Here is a 20,821-nt window from a genome sequence, read left to right on the forward strand (position 1 = left end):
TATCTATGATCAGGAGTTTTCCCGAAGGTCAGTATGCAATTTTTAAATTACGAAAATTATAATTTTACATCACTTTTCTACATTGATGGATCAGTGATCCCACAGGAATTCCTGACAAAAAGCTTGTGTTTGTGTGTATGAAAATGTACTATCCACCCTCCCTGTTAAAAGTGATCTAATCCGTGTCCTGAAACACATCTCCTCTCCCGCTTTCACTTCTCACACTGACGGAGGGAGCGATTTGTTTGTTAATGAATCCCTGTTATGAACGACTCATTCACTAACAGACAATAATTCAAGTTTCAGCCACCGCGGCATCTCATTGTCATATTTCTTTTGCATTGTTTGCTGATTTTATTCAACAAAACTAGCATAAGCCGAGTGTTTAGTGTGAGTTGCTGCTGCTTTGCCTTATGGTGAATGCAGTAAGTGACTGTATTATAATCAATAATGTTACCTGTTTAGCACAAAAGTTCATAACATACAAAAACGTAAAAAACTAAACCTTACCTATGAAACGTTCTGCCTTTGAGCTTAGTTTTCTTTGTTTGCTCGTTACTACACCCATAGACAGCGCTAAAGTCCAGCATCTTCATGTAGTAACAGTCTTGAATAGTGCGGTTAAATGACGTTTGTCCTGGGAGCCCTGTACAAATGTGGCGGCGCTATTGACGCATGCTCAGGGTCCCTATGCAATAGTGTATATATCTATGTGAACAACAAACAAGACATTTCTTGACTTCCAGTTCTTTGCTGTTGGCTTGGTATGTCATGAACTTATGCACAGAAGACAAAATGAACCAAAAATCTGTCTCTATTCTGCCAAATCAAAAAATAGTTATATTTTCTCCTGAGATCAGGCTTGTATTTACACTATTTAATATGCCAATGAGCATTTTTATATAAGAAATGCAATAATTATTATTTATATAAGAGCTAAGCCTGCACAATATGTTTTAGCATCGATACCGTAATGTGATTATTTGCAATAGTCACATTGTTATATATACGCGATGTATAATGTTGAGTCTAGATTTTAATTTAGCATTTTGCAACTGTGTGTGGGTTTTTAAAGCAATGAGGTCTAAGAAATTTTACAATTTGTAAATTTCACACATTAAAAGAGATTAATTTTATTGAATCGTTTATAAAACAAAGACTATGCGCATTTGAATGTTCAATTAATGTATTCCTTAATACAGTTTAGAAAACAATAAAAGGCTGTTAATTTAAGTTGTACTTTTTCTTTATTGACTTTACATATGCTTGTAGATTGTTTATTGCACTAATATACAGAATCATCCCAATCAATATATAAATTTAAAATTCTTTCTAAATGGTTATTCAACTCGTTTGTTGAAATTGTATTCATATCGCAATATATATTGTAATGTTAGATTTTTTTCAATATCGTGCAGCTCTAATGAGAGCATACTTAAAGCTCTAAAGTGAGTGACAAATTTGGCATTTGTTGTGGCATTTAATATAAAACTAAAATGAAGTGAAATCTTTTTTTAATCTTATTTAAGACGGTTCACCTAAAAATGAACATTTCCTCAATATTTCTTTCGTCTGTTGAACACAAAAGAAGATATTTTGAAGAAAGCTGAAAACCTGTAACCATTGACTTCTATAGAAGAATAAAACAAAACAAAAGTCAAAGATTACAGATTTTTGGGTGAACTATCCCTTTAACAGTAATCATGCTAATTTCATACCTTTGAACAGACAAATACAACTCAAAACAGGTGTGATTTAATGTTAATTAACATTATAAACTCGATACTTAATAATAACTTTAAGACCACTATTTAATTCAAACATCTTTGATATTTGATGTGATGTATATCGATGCTCACTTATTTGCTATAGAGTGAACATACTTGCTCCCTAGGCATTGTCACTTAAAAGAGATAAAATTAAAATTCTGTCATCATGCTTTACTTGTATCAAACCTGTTTGACTTTATTTATTCTGTTGAACACAAAAGAAGATAATCTGAAGAATGCTGGAAACCTGAAACCATTGACTTCCATTTTTCCTACTATGGAAGTCAATGGTTACAGGTCAGCTTTCTTTCAACTATCTTGTTTAGTGTTTAACAGAATAAAATAAGTGGTTACAAACCTTTATGACTTTCTTTATTCTGTTAAACACTAAAGAGCATAGTTTGAAAAAAGCTGAAAACCTGTAACCATTGACTTCTATAGAAGAATAAAACAATATAAAAGTCAAAGATTACAGATTTTTGGGTGAACTATCCCTTTAACAGTAATCATGCTAATTTCATACCTTTGAACAGACAAATACAACTCAAAACAGGTGTGATTTAATGTTAATTAACATTATAAACTCGATACTTATAATAACTTCAGGACCACTTTTTAATTTAAACATCTTTGATATTACATGTGATGTCGATGCTCACTTATTTGCTATAGAGTGAACATACTTGCTCCCTAGGCATTAGAATGTCACTTAAAGAGATCAAATTAAAATTCATTCATTATGCTTTACTTGTTTCAAACCTGTTAGACTTTATTTATTCTGTTGAACACAAAAGAAGATAATCTGAAGAATGCTGGAAACCTGAAACTATTGACTTCCATTTTTCCTACTATGGAAGTCAATGGTTACAGGTCAGCTTTCTTTCAACTATCTTGTTTAGTGTTTAACAGAATAAAGTAAGTGGTTACAAACCTTTATGACTTTCTTTATTCTGTTAAACACTAAAGAAGATAGTTTCAAGTAAGTTGAAAACCTGTAACCATTGACTTCCATTTTTCCTACGAAGTCAATGGGTCAGCTTTTTTCAAACCATCTTTTTTAGTGTTTAACAGAATAAAGAAACGTAGAAAGGTCTGTAACCACCTGAAGGTAAGTAAAATGTCTTTTTTGGGGGTGAACTATCCCTTTAAGATGGTCGGAAACACTTCTGAGTCAACTTTAAAGTCAACTAATGGTCAAATGTATCGCAGCTTCAGATTCTTAAGAGGTAATCAAGACGACACATCAGCACATGTGATCCTAAAGCGGAGCATGGAGATCTGCAGAGCGAAAACTATAAACAGAAAAGACAAAACAAAAGCTTCTCACCTGTTCCTCACATCCCGAGGTCTGATGGGGTTCAGAACGCTATATGTGGACTTCATGGAATGGACAGATGTATTGTCGGACACCATGGTGTCCAACAGCCGGCTATCGCTCAGATTCCTGTGAAGCCTCTCCGACCGCCCTCTTCTCCCCACCACACCGTAATCCAAACAATCCCTGTCAATCCTATTAGTTGTTCTTAAAGACGCAGAGGCGGTGCTGTTCTCCAGAAGAGGATACGTGCCTGTGGGCTGCAGAGGAGACAGAACGATTCTGGATGGTTTCATGCGCTCTTTATTCGGATCACAAAGGTCATGAGGAGACACATCCGTCTCGGACAAGCTCCCGGTCCTAATCCTGAACGGTGGCATCTCCATGTGCTGGAGATCGAGAGGACGTCGAGATGCAAGGGTTTGACCGTTTGCTGAGGCAACATCTTTGAGAGAATCAGTAGAAGAACCCGTCTCTCCCGGATCCGTGAGACTCTCCTGGCTGTTCCTCAATCTCCTTCCCCTCACCTTTTCATCAAACGAGAGGTTTTTACCCCCCATTCCCAATCCCATGGGCTTCGGAAGAGAGGGAGGTCGAGGCTGATAGAGACTATGCTCATCCTGAAGTACTTTAGGACCATCGTATGGCTTCTTAATGTCTCTGAGCTCCTCATTGTGGCTCTTCTCTGTCCTCAGGTCTACACTCAGGACAGTGATGTCCGTTTTGGTGGCTGGTTCTCCTGACCTGAGATCTGTGGGGTTAAATGGGACAATGCTGTCTCCATGCTCACTCATCCTATTGGCGGGCTTGATTTTAGATGTAAACAAGCCCCATGGTACTCTGCTGATTACATCCTGTGGAGACAACGAGATTATTTTATGATCAGTCATTGAATTACTTTTTTTAATGATATTACATATAATTAATAAGCTAATTTAAAAATATTCTCAGGTTTTATTTATTTTATTTATGTATTGCCATGTCAGCTACTAAAGCTATTTTCATGGCATGAGCATTTCAGTAATTGAAAAACATCAACAGTTAAAAATAAATAATTGAATATACAGATTAAATAAGATTTTTCTCGTTAATACATGTTAAAAATTCTAATACTTTTTCTGGTGTCACTTTGTTCAAAATGTCCTTAAGAGAGTTCTCATCACAAAAAGTCTTTCTGAAGTCATTAAAAGCAGGGCAGTCCAGTAAAATGGGTTTTACGGTCCATGGGGTTTTACAGTGCAAACATTGGGTAGGCTCTTCATCTTTGAGTAAAAAGTTATGTGTTAATCCTGTATGTCCAATACGACATCTGGTAAAAATTACTTGATCAGCTCGTTTCTTAAAATGTTTTATACCTCTGTGTGTAATTTCAGGCTGGATTTCATGTAATTTATTGTTTTCCAGAGTATCCCACTCCTCTTGCCACTTGTTTAAAATGTAATTGTAAATAAAAGGTCTCATCTCTGACGGAGAAGTTTGACATTTGTTCACAGCTTGTTTTAGAGCGGCTTTAGCAGCTGCATCCGCTCGTTCATTCCCTGAAAGTTCAGCATGTCCTGGTATCCAGCAAAAAATGATATGGTAAAATTTGTTTTGTAGGTGGTGAACTTGAGTTTAAATATTTTCAATCAAGGGATGATCACTCTTTTAAGATTCCATATGTTGAGGGCAAGATTTAGAGTCTGTAAAAATAATGGTTTTCTTTTTTTGTGTATTTTCGGCTAGAATAAAGCAGTTTTAATTAAAAGAAAAAAAAAGAAAAAAAAAAAGCATTTAAGGTCAAAATTATTAGCCCCTTTAAGCATTTTTTTATAGTCTACAGAACAAACCATTGTTATACATGAACTTGCCTAATTACCCTAACCTGCCTAGTTTACCCAATTAAGCCTTTAAATGCTTTATAGAAGTGTCTTGAAAACTAGTCAAATATTATTTACTGTCATCATGGCAAAGTTAAATAAATAAATTTTTAGAAATTAGTTATTAAAACTATTATGATTAGAAATGTGTTGAAAAAATCTTCTCTCTGTTAAACAGAAATTAGAGGGAAAAATAAATGGGGGCTAAAAATTCAGGGGTTTAATAATTCTGATTGCAACTGTGTGTGTGTGTGTGTGTGTGTGTGTGTGTGTGTGTGTGTGTGTGTGTGTGTGTGTGTGTGTGTGTGTGTGTGTGTGTATATACACACACACACACACACACACACACACACACACACACACAGTTGAAGTCAGAATTATTTGCCCCCTTTTGACTTTTTTCTTCTTTTTGCAATATTTCCCAAATTATGTTTAAATTTGTGTTTTTTTTCTTCTGGAAAAAGTCTTATTTTCTTTACTTCGGCTAGAATAAAAACAGTTATTAATTTTTTACAAACCATTTTTGGGACAAAATTATTAGCCCTTTAAAAGCTAATTTTTTTTTTCGATAGTCTACAGAACAAACCATTGTTATACAATAACTTGCCTAATTACCCTAACCTGCAAAGTTCACCTAACTAACCTAGTTAAGCCTTTAAATGTCACTTTAAGCTGTATAGAAGTGTCTTGAAAAATATTAAGTAAAATATTAATTACTGTCATCATGGGAAAAATAAAATAAATCAGTTATTAGAAATTAGTTATTAAAACTATTATGCTTAGAAATGTGCTGAAAGAATCTCCCCTCCATTAAACAGAAATTGGGGAAAAAATAAACAGGGGCACTAATAATTCAGGGGGGCTGATAATTCTGACTTCAACTGTATATATATAAGCTATATATATATATATATATATAGCTTTAAAAACCTCTGGAATCCTGCATTGCAACATTCTAAGTAACATATTTTTCAATATTATTTAATGGAAAAGTATTATTAAAAAATTGAATGGTAATTGCCCAACAATAATGACTGAGGTAAACTTTATTTATATTTATATTATATTCAGTTTATATTCACAGATTCAGACTTTCTTCTTAATAATATAATTTCATAAAAGTATTCCTTGCCAATTCTAAATTTGAAATCATATCTGAAATCATATCAGCAGCCAGTGACTATCAAAGTCCAAAATGTTTCAGTCGAATTAACAGTGATAATGTTGTTTTGAAGTCATACTTGTTTGTGATTTCAGACCGAATATTCAAAGTAACGTAACGTTACCATGGTAAATAATATAACGTTAGTGAGCATGTCACTAGCTGTCACTGGGCGAATGTGCAAATATAAAGATAGCTTTACCTCAATACAAGACCGTTTATCTCAATCAAACATACTGTATTTATAACGCATTATAAACAATTAGATTATTATATGGTAATCGACGAATTAAACAACATTACCATGAAAACAAGCAAACCGTTATTATTATCATTAGTAAAATATAATGGCGTTTCCTCCGAGCGAATGTTTGGTATTAGATGTTAACTAACACTTAACCAAATATAATTAAAAGCCATGTATAGTGATAAATAAATTGTTTACAGTTGACTGAAATCTCTGTCTCTCACAGCGATGATATATTCACTGATGTCAGGCGTTTGCTGGCTACACTTCAAACCTAGCATTTTCCTTTTTGTAAAATATAATCCATAAAATTGAACTAAAAGCTATATTACGATACATTGGTGTGAATAACTAAATGACGCATATTTAAGCTGAAATTGATGTTTGTTACCTCCAGTTCGCAGATGAAGAAAACTTACTTGACTTCCTTAGCAACGCCAGACAGGCAAACAACAACTCCTCAAGAAGAGGCGCCGACAGTCCGCGCTGGTGTTTTAGTTATCAGCGCCATCTTGCGTTTCCTATTGCATACATTTTAAACGGTTACTTGACCAAGGTATCCGCACACCCAGCACTATGAGAAATGCATTCGCTGGCCACTTTATTAGGTACACCTGTCCAACTGCTCCTTAACGCAATTTTCCAATCAGCCAATCGCAACTCAATGCATTTAGGCATGTAGACATGGTTAAGACGATCTGCTGCTGTTCAAAACGAGCATCAGAATGGGGAAGAAAGGTGATATAAGTGACTTTGAATGTGGCATGTTTGTTGGTGCCAGACAGGCTGGTCTAAGTATTTCAGAAACAGCTATTCTACTGGAATTTTCACGCACAACCAACTCTAGGGTTTACAGAGAATGGTCCGAAAAAGAGAAAATATCCAGTGAGCGGCAGTTCTGTGGGTGCAAATTTCTTGTTGATGCCAGAGGTCAGAGGAGAATGGCACGACTGGTTTGAGCTACAGGGGAGTTGCTAGACATAAAGCTCTACTGGGGCACAGCACCCCAATGTCACACAACTGGAGCGATGCTAAGATAATTTAAGAAATCTTTTGCATGAATATTAATTTCATAAGAATGAAAGTCCATAGACAATTCAATAGAGTGCAAAAAAAATCTGTTGTGTGTTGTAGACCTGATTCAAGGCTAACAATTAGGTTTATTAAGTCTAACCTTCCTGACTTCATCCCTCCTTTCAACTTCATACAAAAAAAAAAAAAAATTCAAAATTCTGCGCACATGCTCAGTTTGCGTCTTTGTTTTATGATTACCACTCTTAATTAATACACTTGCATATAAAGTAAACCGTATCTCAAGGCATTTACTGGGGCACTGGCAATTTTTACTGGGGCACGTGCCCCAGTAAATGGGCTCTAGCGTCGCCCCTGGCTGATAGAATGTCAAAAGTAACTCAAATAACCACTCATTACAACCGAGGCAGAAGAGCATCTCTAAATGCACAACACATTGAACTTTGAGGCGGATGTGCTACAGCAGCAGAAGACCACACCGGGTGCCACTGCTGTCGGCTAAGAACAGGAAACTGAGGCTACAATTCACACAGGCTCACCAAAACTGGACAATAGAAGATTGGGAGAACATTGTCTGGTCTGACGAGTCTCGATTTCTGCTGCGACATTCGAATGGTAGGGTCAGAATTTGGCATCAACAACATAATAAATATATATAATACACAAACAAACTTTTTTATGAATGTGATTAATTACAATAAATTTTTGGCCAGCACGAAAAATATATATATATATTACAATATATATATATATATATATATATATATATATATATATATATATATATATATATATATATATATATATATTACAATTATTTACTGTATTATTTACTATATATATATATATATATATATATATATATATATATATATATTGCTTACTTGGAGCAATCACTAAATCCGCCCAAGCTCTCCACCGTTACGGTAGATGGCGCTGTAAGGTTGTAAAGACTAAAAACAGGTCAGTCTCCCTCATGTTGCCAAGTACTCTCCATGAACGTAATTAAATATAATTCCCAAACTGCTCAAAACTATTATCGACATGTACATGATTTAATGTACCAATTGAACTCTATTTATAAGTCATTTTTAGATTTACCAAGGACAAATGTTGCATTTAGCTTTATAATTTGCTGCGTAAAGGGAGGATTTTAGAGTACAAATCTGGCACTCCCGCAAAACCACATGGAAGGGAGAATGTGTGGGTCCATTTGACTGATATTAGTGAATGAATCGCAAATGTAAGGTCTTTAAATTGGACTTAAGACAATACCGATTACTCTTTTTATATAAGTTGTTTTTGACGTGTCTCTGTTATTTGTAATACTAAGGTCCATTCGACATGTGTCTGATGAAAGTCTCTTCGAAACTGTGTAACACACCGGTGTCTTCAACTTTAACCTTCATGATTCATAATGAGTAACACGATAGTGAAAAGCAAAGCCTGGGCTTTTGTGACACAAGTTTTTAATCTGCCTATGGCTCTTCTTCGGCGGATGATAACAAACCTGCTTAATCGAGTGATGATGATGAGCTCGCTCCCGCCACCCAAGATGGACAGTCAAGTTGATTGTAAGAAAAGGAAAATGGTAAGTCTTTTGTCATTATAACATCGTTATGACCAACTATTTTACCCAATTATTCTTAAAATTAGAGTTAAAGTTACTTGTGGTTGTTTTTGTAATACTTAATGTAGTAATGTAGTGTCTTTTTTAATTATTTAAACGTATTCATTAGTAGTTAAAGTAGTATTAGTCGTGAAAGTAGTTTTTCAATTCATAGTTTTTTTTCCATGGCAATTATAAGTCTCAAAATAAAGTCATTTAAGAGGACAAAAAGCCAGAACCCTTATAAAAATTATAGTAATTATAATGTTTTTGAGCTAAACTTTAGTAAAGTACTCAAGTTATTGTGGAAATACAAAAAATTTACAAAATAGCTTTTGAACAACTGTAACTACTACTGTATTTATTGATCATTAGTACTACAGTATGTTGTAGCGTTCATTAACGAAGTGTTGTAAATACAATAATGTATACAATAAATTTTACTATATTACATTTTACTATAGTACGTTCACAAATCCTATGGTATTTACTATAAATGAATATAGTGTAGTATGTTTTCATGTGGGAAATCCGGTTAAAAAGTCATAGTTGCAATTTGCAAAATATAAACTCTGAATTGAGAGAAAAATGTATCTATAACCTTTAATTAAATCATTAATTGTAGCATAAAAAGTCAAAATCGTGGGTTTAGAATTGAACTCTAAATCGAGAGAAAAACCTATCTTTAACCTTTAATTTTTTTAATAATAATTTTTAGAGGGATTTCACCTTCAATTTGGATAGGATAGTGGAGATTACAGACAGGAAAGTATTGGGAGCAGAGAGAGGGGAAGGGTTGGCAAAGGACCTCGAGCCAGCAATCGAACTTAGGTCGCCATGAGCACCATGTCGCTATATGTCGGTGCACTTAACCACTTGGCTATATTGGTGCCGACTATAACCTTTAACCAAATCATGAATTGCAAAAAAAGTCAAAATTGCTCAAAACTATTATCACATGTACATAATATAATGTACCAGTGGAACATTTATTATAAGTCGTTTTGAGGTTTACCAAAGATTTCAGGAAAAAAAAAAAACAGTTATGTGAGATAAATGCCTCTAAATCACAATCACAATCCCATAAACTCATAATTGCCAAATATAAACTCATAATTCAGATTTTTTAGAGTCTGAAATCTGAAAAAAGGCAGAATTGTATGATATAAAGTGGTTATTATATTAAGAAGTAATTGTTTGGGAGATAAAACAGAATCACCAAAATTAGTTTTCATGTTATACTGCGGTTTGGAAACGTCAAGGTTCTGAGACCATCAAAATTTTTTGCAATACCGTTCCAAGGGTATGTGTACGATTTTTTTTTTTTTTTAAGTTTTTTTTAGGACAACAGTATCTCCAGCAGAAAAGATGCCATCAATAATTAATTTAGCCTGACACGTTTACAGTTCCAAAATATTTAAAATGTTTCTCAAGTAAAATATATTATGTTCAAAAGGGAAAAAAGTTTTTGTTTTTTACCTAGACATTTAAATATATATATATATATATATATATATATATATATATATATATATATATATATATATATATATATATATATTATAGTATTACTCACAATACTTGTGATACCCGTGAAACCGTGATATTTTTATCCAAGGTTATCAAACCGTCAGAATCTCATACCGACCCATGCCTAGATGATACTGCAAATTCCTTTCTTCTTATTAATATTATTTTTATTATTTTAACATTACAATTTACATTGTAATTTGTGTAACGTTTAAGTGACTAGATGACTTCACCATTATGACTAATTAAAAAATAAATCAACTACTACAATAAAAGATACAATAATGTCAGTTTAACAAGATAAAAATGCTAGGCTGATGATGTTTTTAGATTTTTTTTTTAAGTGTAGTTGAAACAGGACTTGTATAATCTTCTGACTGAATCCCATTGTTTGTGTTTCAGGTTGTTGGCCTGGGAAACCCTGGCATGACTGGCTCTCGACACAGTGTTGGTATGGCTGTTCTCACAACGTTAGCTGAACGCTTGGGTGCGCCAGATGGCTGGAGATCTGACCGAAAAGTGTCAGGAGAGGTCGTTGTAACACAACTGCAGGACGTTCAGCTGGTTCTTCTTCGACCCAAATTACTGATGAACGTCAATGGCGTGAGTGTGGCAAAAGCAGGTGAGATATTATTAATGCATTATCACATGACTCTCTGTAATACTTGATTCTGATTGGTCAATCGTGATATTCCAAGGTATGTTATCAACAGATTACAAATGGTAAATACCAGAATCATCTTGAATGTTAGTGAATATAATAATATGCGTAATTTTTTAACCCCTCTGTCCTTGAATGTCTGCTGTAACTGAATAATGCTCGATACGCCTTCGAAAGGGTGACCAAAAAGTGGTAAGGTACAGTTCGCTTTTTGGTAACCATTGACAGTGGAAACGGCCATAAAAGCATACCAGACCGAACTGTACTGTATACTACTCAGTGTAAACGGGCCATTATTTATCAGGGGTCGTCAACTATTGATGGGACTCAAACCAGCGACCTTCTTGCTGAGAGGCAACAGTGCTAACCACTGAGCCACCATGCCACCCACAATACTTATATCAAAAGTAAGGCCCCGTTTACACTAGTGCGTTTTAGTTTTAAAACGGCGTTTTAGAATGAAAACGATCCGCGTCCACACTCGCGTTTTACCCAGCGTTTCTGAACTGCTCTCCGTCCACACCAAAACGCTGAAAACGCACATCACGTGACCACACACACACACACTTTGGCCATCGCTGGAGGCTGGAGCCCATCTACCCAGATGAGAGCTCTGCTAGTCGGACTTCTCATCAAGCATCTCCCGCTGGATCTAATCTCACTATATTTGCTAAACGTGATATTTCATTCATGTTGTTGTCTTTATCTAACGACATATTCCCTGACTTTGGTCATTGGAATCTATTACTTGTTCTCAGGTAACGTGTTTTGGCTGAGCGCAAAGATAAGTTAATGATTAATGTAAGCACGTAGCCTACATTCTGTATATTGACTGATCGCTTGCCTTTATTTCCTATAATGTATAAACTTATTGTATGTTATACTTTTATAATGGCCATTATCGATTATTAAAACTGATATTCAGCAAAAGAGAGGCTGTGTTTCGTATTTTCACTGAAATTGAAAGGAGGCAGTTGTTATCGGCTCCGTTTTGTTATAAATATGCACACAGTGAAGATGACGCTCATGCAGCATGACGCCTCAACATGTCTGCTGTCTGTTTAGTTGTTAATATTAAAATAAAAATAGGCAGTTCCTTATATCAAGTTTACATTTTATTGTTGAGAAAGTGAAACAACGTAGCCAAGGTGATGTGAATGAAGTTATAAAGTACACTGTTCCCTGTGAAGATTGACGCGTGTCCTCGGTATGTTTTCCATATCAAACTGAGAAGGGGGAGACTGCAGCCTTGATCAAACTTGCGAAGTCTGAACTTACACGGAGAAGATTCAGGACTGAACTGTGTGTTAGGCTACTTAATATTGAGGAAAAGCCCCAATCAGAGAGGCGAATGTCTGCAGCCCCGCCTCCGTTTTCAGATGTCTCCGTCTTTCCCCATCCACACTGAGACGGAGCAGCAGCGTTTAAGAATGAAAACGGCCCCTCCAGCGTTTTCGAAACGCTCCATTTTCGGCGCTCGAGAACTCCAGCGTAGTGTGGACGGATGGCGTAACCGTAGCAAAACTTATGCGTTTTCAAACTAAAACTGTAAAACTGTAAAACTGTAAAAAACAATCAGCTAGATAGATGCACATTATCGCTTTTACTTAACGAATTTAAGATTCAAAATCTGACATTTTGATGATTTTACCCTCTCCTCTCATATCCAGTTGATTCTTCTGTTGTTGTTATTTTAAAAGCCAGCAGATATTTAATTCAGCCCGAACATATTCTCTTGATTCACGATGAGCTTGACAAACCGCTTGGGAAGTTTGGCATCAAACATGGTGGAAGTGCAAGGTGAATCCAAACATTAGTTTACATTTCTTTTTTAACGTGTTATTTTAACGTAGCTACTTAACCCAGCCATGTTTCTCATCCTCTCAGGGGTCACAATGGTGTTAGGTCATGCGTGGACTGCCTACAGACTGATGTAAGTTAAATATTTAATCATATATTTTATATAATGTATCATCTGTTGTCATTAGCTGTATGTATGGAAAGAAAATAAGATTTAAAATTTGTTCCAAATTTCATATGAAATTATAGTAATTTAGAGATTTTTTTTAAATTTATCACAATAACAAATGTTTTTAGTCATTGTGATTAAAACAATAAAATGTTTGTATTATGTTGTCTAAAAATATACATATAAATTTTATGTATGCATTTATGCGTTAAATTTTAAGAATGAAGTCAAGTAAATAAATTTCTTATTGAGTAACTGAGATGATTTTAATGATGTAATTAGAAATGAATTTACATTTTTAAAGTAACTTACCCAACACTGAATACAACACACACTGATTGTGCCCACAGGTGATGCCGCGGTTGCGCATTGGCATTGGCCGACCGTCGGATAAAACGCCCATCGACCGCTATGTTTTGGGACGATTTTCAAAAGAGGAACAAAACGTTTTAGACTCCGTCATAAAGCAGAGTTTAGATGTGCTTCTGGATTATCTGACGGACTCGCGATCCCAGACTTCCCCAGCAGAGGGCAGGAGAGCAGCACAAAAGAAAAAAGCCAGGACACTTTCACCGCCTCAAAACAGCTCAGAAGAGCAAACGCAAAGCTGAGCTACTGACGCTGCACGTCGAGTGTTTGATGACTGAGTACTGGCATGTTTACAGTCAGGCAGAACAAAACCATTTCTGATAACTTTGTTAGGATCCACTGCACTTGCCGTATTGTAATGTTCAAGCGATAGTTCATCCAAAAATGAACCATTTATTTGTTTCAAACCTTCACGAGTTTCTTTGAACACAAAAGGAGATACTTTGAAGAAAGTTGGAACTTCCATAGTTAAAGGTATTGTTCTCTAAATAATGAACATACTGTCATTATTTACACTCTATTCACTTGTTCCAAACCTTCACAAGTGTCTTCTGTTGCACACAAAAGGAGATACTGTGAAGAAAGTTGGAACTTCCGTAGTTAAAGGGATAGTTCACCCAAATATGAACATTCTGTCATTATTTACTCCCCATTCACTTGTTCCAAACCTTCATGAGTTATTTCTGTTGAACACAAAAGGAGATATTTTGAAGAAAGGTGGAACATCCAGAGTTAAAGGTATTGTTCTCTAAATAATGAACATACTGTCATTATTTACACTCTATTCACTTGTTCCAAACCTTCACAAGTGTCTTCTGTTGCACACAAAAGGAGATACTGTGAAGAAAGTTGGAACTTCCGTAGTTAAAGGGATAGTTCACCCAAATATGAACATTCTGTCATTATTTACTCCCCATTCACTTGTTCCAAACCTTCATGAGTTATTTCTGTTGAACACAAAAGGAGATATTTTGAAGAAAGGTGGAACATCCAGAGTTAAAGGGGTAGTTTAATCTAAAATGAATATTCTGTCACCATTTATTCTCCATTCACTTGTTTCAAACCTTCACGAGTTTCTTCTGTTGAACACAGTAGATGCTTCGAAGAAAGTTGGAACTTCCGTTGTTAAAGGGATCGTTCACCCAAAAATCATCATTCTGCAACCATTTACTATCCATTCACTTATTCCAAACCTTCATGAGTCTCTTCTGTTGAACACAAAAGGAGATATTTTGAAGAAAGTTGGAACTTCCGTAGCATTTGTTTTTCCTACTATGGAAGTCAGTGGTCACAGGTTTTCAGCTTTCTTTAAAATATCTTCTTTTGTGTACAACATTTTTAAAAAAATAAGTGAATGTTAGGTAAATAATGACAGACTTTTCATTGTAGACTGTTATTTAAATATAAGGTATAGTCAGTTGATTTTCTGTTGGGAGATTTTCAGATAAATAAAGTGTTGGCACAAATTGTGACGCAGCAGAGAACATTACCATATTTATATAAACGCATTTTCCCAAAAATAGTTTTGCTGGAGGTTTCTGAAAGTTTGTGAGCATGTTATAGACCAGGGGTGGGCAAACTCGGTCCTTGAGGGCCGGTGTCCTGCACAGTTAAGCTCCAACTCTAATCAAACACTAGTGTTGGAACAAAACTCTGCAGGGACACCGGCCCTCGAGAATCAAGTTTGCTCATCCCTGTTATAGACTGTATTAAAGTGTTTGATTTTAAAACAAATAAAGTATATTTCAAAAATGTTGATTTAATTAATAAGCAAATGGAAATGAAGAAAACTAAATGACACTATTTGTGTAATTAGACATGTATTAGACATTTTATATATTTTTTTTATTATATAAAATGGATAATATTTTATATTTTGATGAAACTACATTTGTTCAAATGCATACACTGAAAAAATATTTGTTTCCATACCATTTCCGTTTCCATACTTTGTGATTTATGGGTCTGTCTGCTCTTTCTACTTTTGACATTGCAGTTTAACTGTGGCTTTTTACATGTATTTTCAAACAATACAGTGTGTAAGAAATAATTACGTCTGTAAAGACACAGGAAAAAGTACTGGTGGTTTATTACCAGGTTTTTGTACCAAAAACACCAAACCATGCAGACAATACACTGTAAAAGATGCAGGGTTCCACACAATTCATTCATGTTGTCCCAACATCAAGTTAATTTAACAGTGGCTTGAACATAAACCAATTAAGTTGTCCCCAAAAAAATCTCAAGTATTGAGTTGTTTCAGCTCATTTTAAATAAATAGTTTAAGCAACTAGCATATCACTTAAAATGAGAAGAAAAATGAAGGTCCCATAATGCAATTCAAGAGCATAAAAGGCGGGAAAAGGGACCATGAATCGTAAAATACTGAAAACTTAATTTAAGGCTAGTTTCTGCAAAAACTTTGGATTTAAAACCTTAAAGCGCAACTGATCTCACTAAATACTTGTGTCATTTGGATAATATTATATTTTATACTACAAGGCTGAAGATTGTTTGATTTTGATTGGCTGATGAACATTCTAGCATGTGTAGTTATTTTCTGATAAGCGCACAGAATAGAGTACACTAAAAATGACATTGTTCATTTAAATGAGCTGAAACAACACAATTCCTGAGCATTTGGGGGACAACTTGATTTTTTAAGTCCAATCCACTTAAATTGGTCAAAACTAATAAGTTAACTTAATCTCTTCATGTTTTCCCTGCACAATTTGATTGTGTGGAACCCAGCATTTTTTTTACAGTCGGTTACACACAAATGATTTGTGTTGGAGCAACATGACATACGTTAACTGGTTAGTTTGAACAAATTTAAGTTGATAGAACATAAAACAATTAGCTTGTCCCCAAAATAACTCATTTTAAAGAAGTAGTTTGAACAAACAGCAAACATCATTGTTTTGAGTGTAGGTTTGTCTCTGAATTTCATGCAGGTTTTGGCTGCATTTACTGTTCGCTATAATCACGCAAAATGGTTTGAGTCGTTTATTATCATTTTACAGCCTGAAACAGACACAAAAAAAAATATATCAAATCAAGATGAAACAAAAATAGAGTGGGAATCACCAGAGTCCCCATGATACAATATTATCACAATACTTGCGTCACGATACAAATATTATTACATTTTAAATATTTTGCCATAGGCTCTGAATGAAATACACAAGAATCTCCCATAAAACAGGAGCAGTTTGAGGATGAAAACCTGACAAATGTGTTGAGATATAAAATCTGAATGGTGTTTTAAGGTGTGGTAACATATATAAACATAACAATTGACTCTGATCCGTTAAATTATTTTGTATTAGTTTGTTATAATACTGTTTAACATAGGAACAATTATCATTTACACACACAGCACATACAGCTAAAGTCAAAATGATTCACTCTCCGTTTTTGTTCCCAAATGATGTTTAACAGAGCAAGGAAATTTTCACACTATTTCCTTTAATATTTTTTCTTGTTTGTTTTATTTCGACTATAATAAAAGCAATTTTAAACTTTTTTAAACTCCATTTTAAGGTCAATATTATTGGCGCCATTACACAATATATATTTTTAATTGTCTACAGAACAAACCATCATTATACAATGATTTACCTAATTACACTAAATTGCCTAATTAACCTAGCTGAGTCCTTAAATGTCACTTTAAGCTGAATACTAGTAGCATCCTAAAAATAGTTAAATATTATTTACTGTCATCATGGAAAAGATCAAATAAATTAGTTGAGATGAGTTATTAAAACTAATCTGTTTAGAAATGTGTTGAAAAAAATATTCTCTCCGTTAAACCGAAATTGCAGGACAAAATATACAGGGGCGGGTAATAATTCTGACTTCCAACTGTATATATATAGAGAAAGGCGAATAATTGATGACAGGCCATTGAATTATTTTAATAATGCACAGCTGAGGTGGTGATGCTGAAACTCTAAATAATGTTTGATTATGTTCAAATACAATTATTCAACTTAGATCACCACAGCTAAAAAACATTGTTCAGATTTTGTACTTCTAAAAATCTGTCAGGATTTTGTCCTCGGACTGCTCTGTTGTGTACACTGCAAAAAATGCTGGGTTCTACACAAGTCCTTCATGTTGTCCCAATATGAAACGATTAAGTTAACCTAATAGTTTTGACAAATTTAAGTGGATTGAACATAAAACAATTGTACACCCCAATTGTGTTGATTCAGCTCAATTAAAGAAGATTTGTTTCAGCACATTTCTAGACATAACAGTTTTAATAACTCATTTCTAATCACTGATTAATTTTATCATTGCCACGATGACAGTAAAGAATATTTGACTACTAGATATTTTTCAAGACACATCTTTACAGCTTAAAGTGACATTTAAAGGCTTGACTAGGTTAATTAGGTTAACTAGGCAGGTTAGGGTAATTAGGCAAGTTATTGTATAAAGATGGTTTGTTCTGTAGACTATCGGAAAAATAAATAGCTTAAAGGGGCTAATAATTTTGTCCTTAAAATGGTGTTTAAAAAAATGTAAAACTGCTTTTATTCTAGCCAAAATAAAACAAACAAGACTTTCTCCAGAAGAAAAAATATTATCAGACATACTGTGAAAATTTCCTGAATCTGTTAAGCATCATTTGAGAATAAGTGATGATAACCCATTGAAATATTTGAATATAATAATGCACAAAGTGAGGTGTTGATGCTAAACAGCAGTGAAAATTATTTATTTTATTATATTCAAATAACAATTATTCAACTTATGACTACCACAGCTAAAATAATTGTCAGGATTTTGTCCTCAAACTGCTCTGGTGCGTGTACACTGTAATAAAATGCTGGGTTTTACACAATTCCTTCTTGTTGACCCAACACAAATCGAATAAGTTAACTTAATAGTTTTTACAAATTTAATTGGATTGAACATAAAACAATTAAGTTGTCCCCCTCCAAAAAAAACCTTAATAATTGTGTTTCAGCTCATTTTTAAAGAAGTTTGAACAAGTCATTTGTGTAAGACTTTCTTTCTTATCTCATTTCATCCAAAGCCTTTTTTTAAATTAGGTTTTCTTGTGGAAGGCTAACTCAAATTAGTCACCATGCTGACATATGATTATAATACACACTTTAGAATAAAGAGCTTATAGGGGCTAATAATTTTGTCCTTAAAATGGTGTTTAAAAAAAATAATAACTGCTTTTATTCTAGCCGAAATAAAACAAATAAGACTTTTTTTCCCCAAAAGAAAAATTATTATAAGACATACTGTGAAAATTTCCTTGCTCTGTTAAACATCATATGGAAAATAAAAATCAAAGGGGGGCTAATTTTGACTTCAACTGTATATTTCAGTGGATTGAACGTCAAACAATTAAGTTGTCCCCCTTCCCCCCTCCAAAAAAACACCTTAAGAATTGTCGTTTCAGCTTATTTTAAAGTAGTTTGAACAAGTAATTTTTTTGAGTGTAAGACTTTCTTTCTTATCTCATTTCATCCAAAGCCTTTTTAAATGAGGTTTTCTTGCTGAAGGCTGTAAGAATTACTCAAAAAGTCACTATAGTGACTTATATAGTGACTCATATATGATATGTGATTATATCCACACTTTAGAATGTTCATCAGCGAACCTGAATCCAGCGTTCATCAGCCTTATAGACTGAATAAAATTAATTGATTTTACTCAATTTTTTTTAAGGTAAATGATTGCAAACAATTAAAATGGGCTGAATTTAAACAAACACATTAAACTGAATGTTCAACTTCATTTGTTTGTTTAATTTCAGCCCAAATTAATTGTTTGCACTTACTTTTAAAATTTTAAGTAAATCCTGTTAATCATTTAGTCTTTAGTTAATTTTTTCAGTGTCTATAATAATAAGTTTTTCATTAGCACTACAACATAACAGAAGAGCTGAAAACTCGATATGGCAGATTGTACACATTCCAGCTGTACACTCACAAATACGCTGTTTCCCTGAGCAGTCCTTCACAATGGGTCATTGGCAGCGCCTTTGAATGGTCAGGACTGCGTGATCTGCTCTCAGCTCGCACAATGCAGCGGGTCAGAGGTCACTGGCACGGCTGGACACACAGCGCACACAAAAAGGGTAAATTTATTCAGGGTAATGTTCTGAGCGCCGCCGGGGGTCTTCCCTGTTTTACCAAAACATTTAAAGTAACACCATCTAACACACAACATTAAAATGATATCTCAATACGATCATTTACACAAAACAGAAAATTCGAGAGAATCAAACATGCTGAAGTGTTCGTTTAATTGATTTCTAATAATAGTTTGTGTTTTAGGTTTTCCTTTTTCATTTTAATTTAAGTGTTTTGTCATGTTTGCGGCACGGTGGCTTAGTGGTTAGCACTGTCGCCTCACAGCAAGAAGATCGCTGGTTCGAGACCCTGCAGGTGGCGTTTCTGTGTAGAGTTTGTACGTTCCTCCCGTGTTGGCGTGGTTCTTCTCCTGGCGGTTTCCCCCACAGTCCAAAGAGATGCGATACAGGTGAATTGGATGGAGTGTGTGAACGTAAGTGTGGGTGTTTCCCAGTACTTGGTTGCAGCTGGAAGGGCATCCACGTTTATGTCGATTTTTAAAACATTTTTATTCTTATAATTTATTTAATTCAAGCCCAAAAAGCTTGTAGTTTAATGGTTTTAGTCAAATATAATAATATTGACACCATTAAAAATAGTTTGAAAAGGCAGAACATAAGCATAAACTCTGCCTTTCAAAGTAAACTATTTTAAATATATTTAATATAAATTCTTGAAGTTTATCAGTTTTTTTTTTAAACCAACAAGTGATTAAACTTTAGCATATTTTGGTGTTTATCAATAATTTTTCTTTCACTCTTGCCAATATTTCTTTCGGTTTTGTTATAAAATGACTACTATTAAGGCCAAATATGCTGTGATTTTCCTTCAGCTTAGTTCCTTTATTCATCGGGGGTTGCACAGCGGAATGAACCACCAACTTGTCCAACATATGTTTTACACAGGGATTCCCTCCCTGCAGCAACCCAGTACTGGTAAACACCCATAGCCACACACATTCTCTAAAGGGCCAATTTAGCTATTCAATTCACCTAAACCGCATGTATTTTGCCTGTGAGGGAAAACTGGAGCACCCGGGGGAAACCCACGCCAACATGGGGAGAACATGCAAACTCCAAACAGAAATGCCATCTGGCCCAGCCGGGGCTCGAACCAGCGACATTCTTGCTATGAGGCGACAGTGCTACTGCTAATCACTGAGACTTCGTGTCGCGGCAATATGCTGTCATGACAT

At 34.6% G+C, this 20,821-nt stretch overlaps 2 protein-coding genes across 10 annotated transcripts in view; one reads left to right on the top strand and one right to left on the bottom strand.

Moving 5' to 3' along the window:
- Positions 1-6,806, bottom strand: part of inpp5e (inositol polyphosphate-5-phosphatase E) — a 19,542-nt gene extending 12,736 nt beyond the window's left edge. For 2 of the 7 annotated variants that reach the window (XM_073951025.1, XM_005165609.6), the window contains exons 1-2: positions 6,772-6,806; positions 3,097-3,938 (exon numbers count right to left, since the gene is read on the bottom strand). In XM_073951025.1, the coding sequence (XP_073807126.1) occupies positions 3,097-3,878 (782 nt within the window). In that variant the 5' untranslated portion in view covers positions 3,879-3,938; positions 6,772-6,806. Of the gene's footprint in view, positions 1-3,096; positions 3,941-6,550 lie in introns of those variants that run through there. The other 5 variants (XM_068221303.2, XM_005165608.6, XM_073951026.1 and 2 more) reach the window with 3 other exon arrangements.
- Positions 6,807-8,533: 1,727 nt separating this feature from the next.
- ptrh1 (peptidyl-tRNA hydrolase 1 homolog) lies at positions 8,534-15,456 on the top strand. 3 transcript variants are annotated; one of them, XR_012405864.1, is made up of 7 exons: positions 8,574-8,627; positions 8,718-8,975; positions 10,926-11,145; positions 12,885-12,984; positions 13,072-13,117; positions 13,504-13,996; positions 14,261-15,456. XR_012405864.1 is itself a non-coding variant. In NM_001013330.3 (6 exons), the coding sequence occupies exons 2-6, from the start codon at positions 8,802-8,804 to the stop codon at positions 13,762-13,764; spliced, it is 801 nt and encodes a 266-aa protein (NP_001013348.2). In that variant the 5' UTR covers positions 8,534-8,627; positions 8,718-8,801; the 3' UTR covers positions 13,765-14,011. The 3 variants fall into 3 exon arrangements, 1 of the variants encoding a protein (NP_001013348.2); NM_001013330.3 differs by lacking the exon at positions 14,261-15,456 and having other exon boundaries at positions 8,534-8,627; positions 13,504-14,011; XR_012405863.1 differs by having other exon boundaries at positions 8,574-8,975.
- Positions 15,457-20,821: the final 5,365 nt, after the last annotated feature.

The sequence above is a fragment of the Danio rerio genome, chromosome 5, assembly GCF_049306965.1.
Source record: "Danio rerio strain Tuebingen ecotype United States chromosome 5, GRCz12tu, whole genome shotgun sequence".
In the NCBI taxonomy this organism is placed as follows: domain Eukaryota; kingdom Metazoa; phylum Chordata; class Actinopteri; order Cypriniformes; family Danionidae; genus Danio; species Danio rerio.

Coding starts and splice junctions, on each gene's coding strand:
- ptrh1 (NM_001013330.3), top strand. CDS start 8,802: ATGAGTAACACGATAGTGAAAAGCAAAGCCTGGGCTTTTGTGACACAA. Junction 8,976..10,925: donor ATTGTAAGAAAAGGAAAATG/GTAAGTCTTTTG, acceptor TTTGTGTTTCAG/GTTGTTGGCCTGGGAAACCC. Junction 13,118..13,503: donor TGGACTGCCTACAGACTGAT/GTAAGTTAAATA, acceptor TTGTGCCCACAG/GTGATGCCGCGGTTGCGCAT.